Raw genomic sequence first — 10079 nt, 5'->3', positions numbered from 1 at the left:
GGAGTAATTATGTCATTGGTATATATGCACTTTATGCAATTTATAGTCTATTGCTCCCTGTCTTGATTCCACCTAGTTTAATGGTGACTATGGGATTGTCAGGCCTGCACTGCTGCGGGAACCTTATTAGTGCACCTGCTGGACTAACCACTGTTGGACCATTTCACATGCAGAGCGGAAAAGGGAAAATGCAGTTTGCAGAGACAAGGGGTCCAGAATAAAGATGATTGTTGGTGGGTTGCGAGGTTCTAAATTAGCTGCTCTAGACTGCTGCTTTCTTGAGAGCTCATATTTACGCCAGACGTTTCTAACTGAACTGATTCTGAGAGATAAGCTGTTTATGGTACATAGATATTTATACTCAACATGTACATGCATTTGACACCATCCAAATCTCCACCCAAGGTTGTTAATGAGGCCATAATAACTTAGCACATCTTTACTTGATGATTATTAGTGGATTTGTGAATTTATTCTGAAAGATTCAAATTAAAAGAAGATATCTCCTACAACTGCTTCGTACGGTTTCATGAAGCTGTCTTAATTAGATGCTTTCTATCACCCACACACCATATGTCAAAAAGTGCTACTATATGTGGGTGGAGGTTTTGAATATGTAACGCCACTGTTTTCCGGATTTATTTACACTAGTAACATAAATTAGCCATGTTACATTTTTAAGTCCAGCACAACTGCAGAACATCACTTGGTACGATTCATTTTTTTAGCTGAAGATTTTAGTTGAAACAATATCACTATATTTAATACTGATGTATGCTCTGATGCTTGAATACTGCTTATTTCATTTCCCATTGACTAAGCTGTGAGAGAAAGGAGATAATAAACAAAATAGCCTAATCCACATGTACTAGCTATTGATAAGATAGTATACAGAGAATAAACAGAGAAAGATTGTGGCTCATATGAGTGGTAAATTAATTAGTGTTGGAGCACTGGAATATTTGTCCCACCATCTCAACGTTGAATGTATTTTAATGAAGCTTCTGCTGCACTCTGCTGGTGGTAAAACATCAGCACAAATGAAAGCTGCAAGCAGCGTTGGACGGGTCCTGGCTACCCCTTGCACGTCGGGGAACTGGACAGACGGTTACAACTGCGTCCGAGGAACCCTGCGGCCGTCGGACGAAGCGTTCGCAAGTCAGTGGTCGCTCACCGCGTGGAGCAACGCTTTTCAAACTTTATCTTTGACATTATTATGGTCTAAGAACTTTTATGTCAACATATAATCAGGTGCTTCCGATGTGCCTCTCAGAATACCATACATGAGCCAATTTCCTTCAAAATCCATAACCAGACTACATTTTGTCATTTTCAGATTAGATTTAAAAGGAAACAATCAATACTTTTATGACCAATCCACTTCAGGCAGAGAGTAGGTACACATCACCAGGGTGTGACTTACTCTGCTTGAAGTGGAATTACTGTGTAACTATTTTTAGTTACCGTTTATTTATAACCTTAAATTGACCAAAAGTAGTGTTGTGAAAGATTTTAAAGGATACGATTTAGCTCATTTATTATGGGGCGCCGTTTGTAAAATGTTGCGCGTTCTAAAATCCTGCGCAGTTTTCATTTAGCGTTATCATATGATTAAAAAAAACAGGACAATATTCACATGTCACTTTTTCAAACATTTAGAGACAAAATCATATACAGTAAATACGTGCAACAACTTTTCCAAGTACAATGTTTGGCAGTAACACAAAGTTGTTAAATAATAAATGTTAAATGTAAACGTTAAATGTTATATGTAAATGTAAATGTTAAATCTAAATGTAAATGTTAAATATAAATGTTAAATCTAAATGTAAATCTAAAAGTAAATCTAAATGTTGAGTTTAAATGTCAGACATGACGACTGACAATTACAATACAGGTAATTCATTCAGCAAGCCAAGATGGCAAGTCCATATGAATTAGCTCTTGTTGTAGAACCGGGGTACCGCGCACCGCGGCCGTTTCCCACCCCGTCGATCGGACCATGTGGATGGTCCCGTAGACGAGGGTAGCGCGGCCATCCGACGGCGCACCTATCTGAAGAAAAAACCGTGGTCGTCCGACGGCCGCAGGGTTCCTCGGACGCATTTGTAACTGTTCGGCCAGTGCCCCGACGTGCAAGGGGTAGCGAGGACCCGTCCAACGCTGCTCGTTTTCTCTTTGGCTTTTGTAGGTCGCCTAAAGACATGGTTTGAGAAGGGTGAAAAAAATCCAGCCTCTGTATATTTTCACCGTTATTTGTCTGGACATGATGACTGTGTACAACCCGAGTCAAATTGTGTGGACACAACGATAAATGAGCTAAATGTTGAAGCTATGTGCTGTTTGTAATTCATCAGTCAAACTGTTGTGTTATCATTTATTTATTTATTTATTTATCAAACAAGACACTGAAATGTATCCTCCGTATTGTAAATAAAGTTGAGCTAAAAGGGAGTCTTTTTTCTGTGTAGTAATACCATTTCAAAAAAATCTGTCAAGCATGATGTATTGATACATTAACAGGTACTTATTGATACCTTAACAGGCAGGGTAACAGGTATCAATAAGTACGCAAAATAAGAGCCTTGTTTCTATCAAACTAACTTCAAACCACATTCAGGAGTCAATTTCAAATTAGATCTTTCCCGTTTAAGGACTTTTATCCTGAAATTCTTCTGAAGAATGTCTAAAGGGGTCCGTGATCAATCCAATCCATCAATCAAAAGTGCAACTAATCACTTTGTGTAACGTTGTACTTTCTGAAATTGATCTATTCATTTAGTTACATTAATTTACACGTATCTATAGTGTGCAGACGTATTGACTGATTAATAAATTATTGGGACATGTCCTATCACGTTTACTAGAACGGAAGTGCAGGCTTATTCGACCGCAGCTTCCGGTCACCCAAGGAAGTCATGTTGACACCACGTGACCTAAATTCGGTTTTCATTGGAGGAGGCTCCCGTACACTCCCACGAAGCCCGTGTATTTTTCCCGCGAAGCAGACGCCGTCGCGCGCCTCGTCGCTTGTCTGAGACGCGCGCTCGTGCCGTCGTGCGGATTTTAGCAACAACAACAACCCGACGGCAGGCGTTAAACTCGAACACCATGGCGAAGCAAAGCTCCCTGTTCAATTTCTTCACCAAGTCTCCGCCGCCGGTCTCCAAGCCGAAGCCGAAGCCGAAGCCGAGTCCCTCGCCGACCGAAGCGGACCTGCCCTCCTCCGTAGAGAGGTCCAGCTCCTCTCCGAAGGAGCAGGCTAAGGAGGCACCGCAACAAGCGGCCAAGGCCGGCAGAGCGAAACCCAAAAGCAGCGACAAGTCTTCCAAAGGGGGATTTAACAAACTTTTTGGCGACAAGGCCGCGGCAGTTAAACAGAGGTGAGTTAACCGCAAACGCGCCGGGAGCGGAGTAGTTGCTGGAGACACGTGTTTCCCCTTCCTGCTAAAGTCTGCAGCCTGCAGCCCCTATAAGGGCCCCGAAACACGCGTCTGTTTGATCTTTAGGATTCGGTAGGTAAAGGTGATCATGTTCTCCTTTGCACGTAAGACTCCTTTTTGAAACAGAATAATTTCGGCCGAATCGATCAATAGTAAAAAAAATAACTCCCAAGTTAATAATTTCGCCAAAAAGCATTGCATGATTAAAAAAATGCATTCGAATAAGTAGCTTTCTTATTGAACACTTCTCACAGCAGGAAGTTTCCCCATTTCCCACCATTTGATTCTTTTAAGTTAAAATTGGCATAAGCTCTGAAACCAAATGGCTGTTGCATAGTCAATACTTTCTGTATCCTAAATATTCACACCAGGGACAGTTTAACTTTCACTAGTAGATGTGCAGATGTTTTCCAGACAATTGGCTTTTCGGGACTCCATCTTCCCGTAGATGTCAATGGCTAGTTAAGAGGATCATGTCGGTGGCCGCCAGTAATAAGCTGTTAACTATCCTACACACGGGTTGACACCATTAGTTGGTTGAATGTGATATTCCTCTATTGATCCAATCTGTTCCTTCTATCATCAGCAGCAGCAGCAGCAGCACATGCCCATTCAGTGCTGGTGCCCTTGTGTGGGCAAAACTGGAGGGTCACCCCTGGTGGCCATGCATGGTGGTTCCCCAGCCGCTGAGCGGACAGCAGATGAGGGGCCGCGGTCGGAGCCAGCGCGTACACGTCCACTTCTTCGATGAACCCGCCACAAGAGGATGGGTCAGCACCAAGTATATCAGAGAGTACCAAGGTTCGCCATAATCTCCCTTGATGTTAATGCTGTAACTTTAGATGTGCTTTTTCCATTAAGCTACACGGCAGGTCCTTCTATAGTTTTAATCATTTGTGATTTTGCAGGGTCTGACAGCAGTGATGCTAAAACGGGAGGGATTTTCTTCAGCGGTAAACCTACAATCCGTCGTGCGATGGAGCTCGCGGATGGACTTTTGTTTGACAGCCCCGAAAAAAGAATAAAGATTCCTCTCTGCATGGATCCGTCTGATGATGACGACGACAACGATGATGATGATGAGGAGGAGGAGGAAGAAATGGAGGTGACTTTCTGATAATAATTTACGACTCTAAAATGGATATAAAAATCAGTATTTACAATATGTAATAACAATGTAGAGTGCAATGCCTCTTTTTCATCCCTAGTAAAAGGTCAGTAAAACAGTAAACCTCCTTTTTGTTTTCAGCTCGACGCGTCAGCGTTGACCGATGAGTGCAGTGATGAGGAAGAACAGACGGATGAGAAAGTGAAGTCCTCCAAGCTCGGCCTGCGTTCATCCCGTGCTTCAACAGAAACAGGAAACAAGGCCAAGCGCCGCCGCATAATTGTAGCTTCTGACAGTGATGGATCAGATGAGGAATTCAACCCACGAAAGGCAGCCTCCAGCAGTGAGGAGGAGGAGGAAGAAGAAGCCGCAGCAGCGCCGCTGAGCAGCGAGGAAGAGAGCACACAGGAGTCCGACTTGGAAAGCCCCGTCAAGCCTGTGAAGCGCAAACGCCCGGCAGAAAAGCCCGCTCCTTCAAAAGCTAAGACGCCCACAATCGCGTCGGTCGCAGCGAAGCGGGCGCCGGCGGCCATCGGCGTTGACACAAAGTCTCGCCTCTCGGCCTTTTCTGCTCCCGACAGCTTTGAGGGCCCGTCGAACGGAGCCACCGGAGGCGCCACAACTTGGGACCACGAGAAGCTGGAGTGGTGTCAGGACGGCCGCAGAAAAGACGCCCGGCGGCGGCGACAGTCGGATGACGACTACGATCCCACCACCCTCCACGTGCCGGAGGACTTCCTGAACCGAGCCAGCCCCGGCATGCGGCGGTGGTGGCAGATCAAGTCCCAGATGTTCGACACGGTCGTTTTCTACAAGGTGGGGAAGTTTTACGAACTCTACCACATGGACGCCGTGATCGGCGTCAACGAGCTCGGCCTGACCTTCATGAAGGGCACCTGGGCGCACTCGGGCTTCCCCGAAATCGGCTTCGGCCGCTTCTCAGACGGCCTGGTGCAGAAGGGCTACAAGGTGGCCCGCGTGGAGCAGACGGAGACCCCGGAGATGATGGAGGCCCGCTGCAAGAGCATGGCCAAGGCCACAAAGTTTGACCGCGTGGTGAGGCGGGAGGTGTGCCGCATCATCACCCGCGGCACCCAGACTTACAGCGTGCTGGATGGCGCGCCGTCCGAGAGCCAGAGCAAGTTCCTGCTGAGTTTGAAGGAGAAGGCGGAGGAGGACGGCTCCGGTTGCTGCCGCAGCTACGGCGTCTGCTTCGTGGACACCTCCGTGGGTTGTTTCCACGTGGGCCAGTTCCCGGACGACCGCCACTGCTCGCGCCTGCGCACCCTGGTCGCGCACTACGCCCCGGCCGAGGTGCTCTTTGAAAAGGGAAACCCCTCGGCGGAGACGCGCAAAATCCTCAAGGCCTTGCTGTCCTCCGCCCTGCAGGAAGGACTCAGCGCGGGCACCCAGTTCTGGGACGCTCAGAAGACTCTGAAACGTCTTTCGGAGGAAGATTACTTCAGGGAGGCCGCCGGCGAGGGCCGCGGGGCGGGGGCCGTCTTTCTTCCCGCTCTCCTGAAGTCGATGACGTCCGGCAGCGACTCGCTGTGCCTCACGCCCAAAGAGGGCGCCGAGCTGGCGCTGTCGGCACTGGGCGGCTGCATGTTCTATCTGAAGAAATGCCTGGTGGACCAGGAGCTGCTCTCGCTGGCCAACTTCGAAGAATACGTCCCCGCCGACGTGGAGCTGGAGAGAGCTGCCGGACCGGCCGGCTTCTTCGCCAAGACCCGCCAGCGGCTGGTCCTCGACGGAGTGACCCTGGCCAACTTGGAAATCTTCCAGAACGGCACGGGGGGAACCGAAGGGACACTCCTGGAGCGCCTGGACACGTGCTCGACCCCGTTCGGCAAGAGGCTCCTGAAGCAGTGGCTCTGCGCTCCCCTGTGCAACCCCACCTCCATCGAGGACCGACTGCAGGCGGTGGAGGACCTGATGGGCGCCGCGGCTCCGGCCAGCGAGGTCTCGGAGCTGCTGAAGAAGCTCCCGGACCTGGAGCGTCTCCTGAGCAAAATCCACAGCATCGGCACGCCGCTGAAGGGCCAGGATCACCCGGACGGCCGAGCGGTGCTCTACGAGGAGGTCACCTACAGCAAGCGCAAGATAGCCGACTTCCTCTCAGCCCTGGAAGGCTTCAAGACCATGCAAGAGGTGGTCGCCGTCCTCGGCCCGGTGTCGAGCGAGTCCCAATCGCCGTTGCTCCGGCAGGTGGGCACGCTGAAAGGAGAGGAGGGCGGCCTCTTCCCCGACCTCTCGGCCGAACTGCGGCGCTGGGAGACGGCCTTCGACCACCAGAAAGCCCGAACCACCGGCGTAATCACCCCCAAGGCCGGCTTCGACCCGGAGTTCGACCAGGCCCGGGCCTCCATCCAGAGCTGTGAGCGAGAGCTGCAGGAATACCTCGACCGGCAGAAGAAGAGACTCGGCTGCAGGAGCATGTCGTACTGGGGAACCGGGCGGAACCGCTACCAGATGGAGGTGCCTGACAGCGGCGTCAGCGTCCCCGCGGAGTACGACGTCAAGTCCACAAAGAAAGGCTGGAAGCGCTACGTGACCAAGGAGACGGAGCGCCTCTTCTCCGAGCTGCAGGGCTTCGAGGAGAAGAGAGACGCCGCCCTGAGGGACTGCATGAGGAGGCTCTTCTACAACTTTGACAAGAACTACAAAGACTGGAAGACCGCTGTGGAGTGCATGGCAGTGATCGGTAACAGCGTTCTTCTTTTCTTTAGCAGGCCTCAATGTCCAAAGTAATGGATGTAGAATAGGGTGAAATGTTGTCTGCTCTGAATACAGAGTTTTGTGCAGATGTTACCGATGTGCCTCAGTCATTAAAGCTGCTGTTGCACCAGTTGGAGTGCTCATTAGAAACCGTTGAGTTACTAATCCATTTTTAACAGCAATTAGTTTTGTTTTCCAGCAAGATAATGAGCTCGAGTTTTCTTTTCCTCGCGCTGGAGCTCATGTTTTAAAAAATAAAGCAGGAAGCCAATCAACATCTGTTTTCCTTCTCTTACTAACGAACTGCGGCTTGCTCCTCAGACGTGCTGCTGGCCCTGTCCCGCTACAGTCAGGGTGGAGACGGGCCGATGTCCAGGCCACAGGTGGTGCTCCCTGACAGCGGTGACCAGGTGTCGACCTTCCTCGAGCTCGTGGGATCCCGCCACCCCTGCGTCACCAAGACCTTTTTCGGGGACGACTTCATCCCCAACGACGTGGTCATTGGCTGCCCCGGTGGCGGTGAAGCCGATGCGGGGAAAGAGCGAGCCTCCTGTGTCCTCGTCACGGGGCCAAACATGGGCGGCAAGTCGACTCTCATGCGACAGGTGGGTGAATTCTGCAGCGCGGGCCGACCGCAGCGTGCGCTCCTCGCGATGCTGACGCCCTGCCGCCCCTCTGTGTGCAGTGCGGACTCGTCGTCATCCTGGCTCAGCTGGGTTGCCACGTTCCCGCCGAGAGCCTGCGCTTCACGCCCGTCGAGCGGGTCTTCACTCGGCTGGGAGCCTCCGACCGCATCATGGCCGGTAACGCCGCGGCGCGCACACACACACACACACGTCCAAAGCGTCCGCCTCGCGGTCTGAGCTCGTCTTCTCTCTCTCTCTGTCCCGCTTCAGGAGAGAGTACCTTCTTTGTGGAGCTGAGTGAGACGGCCAGCATCCTGCACCACGCCACCAAGCACTCGCTCGTGCTTCTGGATGAGTTGGGTCGGTGCCGGTTGCTTATTCGCAGTAAGTTGTGTCCCGCGCCGTCGTCGGAGTGCGGCCGCTCAGCTGTGAACTGTTTGCAGGGAGGGGCACGGCCACGTACGACGGCACAGCCATCGCCAGTGCCGTCGTGAAGGAGCTCGCCGAGAAGATCTGCTGTCGCACCCTCTTCTCGACACACTACCACTCGCTGGTGGAGGACTACGCCAACAACCCCGCCGTGCGCCTCGGCCACATGGTGAGTACAGCAAGGGCCAATGCGTATGAAACATAACATTTTTAATGGAAGACTTAGTTCCATAACATGAGTTAAAACAGGAAAAAAAGGATTCGCTCCCCATAAGTAATTTCCTTTTTATCGAGAGCAGAGGGGAAATCTTACTCAGCGTTTTAGCAGATCAGGCCATGAATGATGAGCCTACTGCTCCTCTTCAGGCGTGCATGGTGGAGAACGAATGTGAGGACCCGAGTCAGGAGACCATCACGTTCCTCTACAAGTTCATTGCTGGCGCCTGTCCCAAGAGTTACGGGTTCAACGCCGCTCGACTCGCCAGCCTGCCAGAGGTTGTCATCCAATCGGGACACAGGAAGGCCAGGGAGTTTGAGAAGAGCACCACCAGCCTCCGACTTTTTAAGTAGGTGTTCGGGTGGAGTCAAAATATTAAGCAAATTTTGAACTTGAAGCTCATGTGTGACCTCCCTCCTCCTCCAGGAAGCTGTGCCGGTTTGCTGAAGACGCCTCGCTGGGAGGAAGCCACTTCTCTTCACTGGTTGAGATGCTCAACAACTTGTAGTTAATAAAAAAAAAAAAGTACTTTGTTCCGATTTTTTTTTTGGTCAGCGCTTAAAAAAACACTACTGTAATGATCTAATAAAGTTTATTTTTTAAAAATGACAATGTTTCATCTAGGAAATTAAACCCTTTTAATTCACGCTAAAGCCTACATAACGGTTATTGAATACTTCACAATATATTAAGTCTAGATGTTATTATACATGCATACATTTCAGTCTGTATGAGAACCCACAATCACCAGTACAGAGGGGAGGGGGGTGATGAACCTGTATAGCTCTGTATATATATACACTTGTCTCAGCTTCAGCAGAGTCAACGCTTTGGAAAATCTCCAGCAACATTGGTAAACACATGGAAAGTAAAGCTATGCTTTCACAGGACTTGTTATCTGAAAAGTATCCTTACAGAACCGGTGTGCCTTTATTAAAGAGGAAAATAAAACCATTGATTCTTAAATGGGTTCAGATGTTTTATAATCTACTTGACTGAAGACATTACCAGTTTGTATCACAAAAGTAAACGTAGTACAAAATGTTTAACTGGTGTATTGTAATGCTTTTTCTTATTTGAAGACAGAAAAGAGTTAAAGAAACCATTGGGTCAGCTGGCTAAACACAGCACGACCCTAAATGGTTTAACTGCAGTCTTGGACCAAAATACTTCATTCAGCCCAGCTCTCTGAACAGGGTTTAGCATGACAGGCCAATACAAACAGAACATAAAATATGCATAGATTATGTAATAAAAAAAGCTTCCAAACAGAAAAATATATATACAAGTCTGGTGAAAGCACATTTCCGCATCTATTGTTCAGTATTGCAAATCTCAAGTCAACATTGCTGGAGAAAATGTTTAGTGTTTTCCTCTTATCTCTTTCACAGAAAGAAGTTAGATACTGCGACATGTATAATTACAGCTATTCTAGGGTATATAACCAAAAAAAAATATGAACACTTAATAAAATAAGGACATTCAAGTACAGTTAGAATTTTCCATGAAAATACAAAACTACACGAAAAGCATTAAAA

The 10079-nt window shown here is 49.0% G+C and overlaps 1 protein-coding gene across 5 annotated transcripts; it reads left to right on the top strand.

Annotated features, from left to right (window-relative positions):
* The first annotated feature begins 2913 nt into the window (after positions 1 to 2913).
* msh6 (mutS homolog 6 (E. coli)) lies at positions 2914 to 9447 on the top strand. 5 transcript variants are annotated; one of them, XM_037465306.2, is made up of 10 exons: positions 2914 to 3383; positions 4042 to 4244; positions 4352 to 4548; positions 4693 to 7255; positions 7591 to 7874; positions 7955 to 8072; positions 8166 to 8255; positions 8339 to 8493; positions 8691 to 8890; positions 8968 to 9447. In XM_037465306.2, exons 1-10 carry the CDS (start codon positions 3112 to 3114, stop codon positions 9047 to 9049), a joined length of 4164 nt encoding a protein of 1387 aa, XP_037321203.2. In that variant the 5' UTR covers positions 2914 to 3111; the 3' UTR covers positions 9050 to 9447. The 5 variants fall into 5 exon arrangements, with proteins under 5 accessions (XP_037321203.2, XP_037321202.2, XP_062422420.1 ...); XM_037465305.2 differs by having other exon boundaries at positions 4039 to 4244; XM_062566436.1 differs by having other exon boundaries at positions 4036 to 4244.
* The last annotated feature ends 632 nt before the right edge of the window (positions 9448 to 10079 follow it).

The sequence above is a fragment of the Pungitius pungitius genome, chromosome 13 (assembly GCF_949316345.1).
Source record: "Pungitius pungitius chromosome 13, fPunPun2.1, whole genome shotgun sequence".
Taxonomy (NCBI): domain Eukaryota; kingdom Metazoa; phylum Chordata; class Actinopteri; order Perciformes; family Gasterosteidae; genus Pungitius; species Pungitius pungitius.
This window is presented reverse-complemented; position numbering and strand designations above follow the sequence as displayed.

What these genes read in the sequence shown, in the direction of transcription:
- msh6 (XM_062566434.1), top strand. Translation starts at nt 3,112, where the DNA reads ATGGCGAAGCAAAGCTCCCTGTTCAATTTCTTCACCAAGTCTCCGCCG. An exon ending in GTATATCAGAGAGTACCAAG is followed by an intron (nt 4,245 to 4,351) that starts GTTCGCCATAAT and finishes GTGATTTTGCAG; the next exon opens with GGTCTGACAGCAGTGATGCT. An exon ending in CCGTGCGCCTCGGCCACATG is followed by an intron (nt 8,494 to 8,690) that starts GTGAGTACAGCA and finishes GCTCCTCTTCAG; the next exon opens with GCGTGCATGGTGGAGAACGA.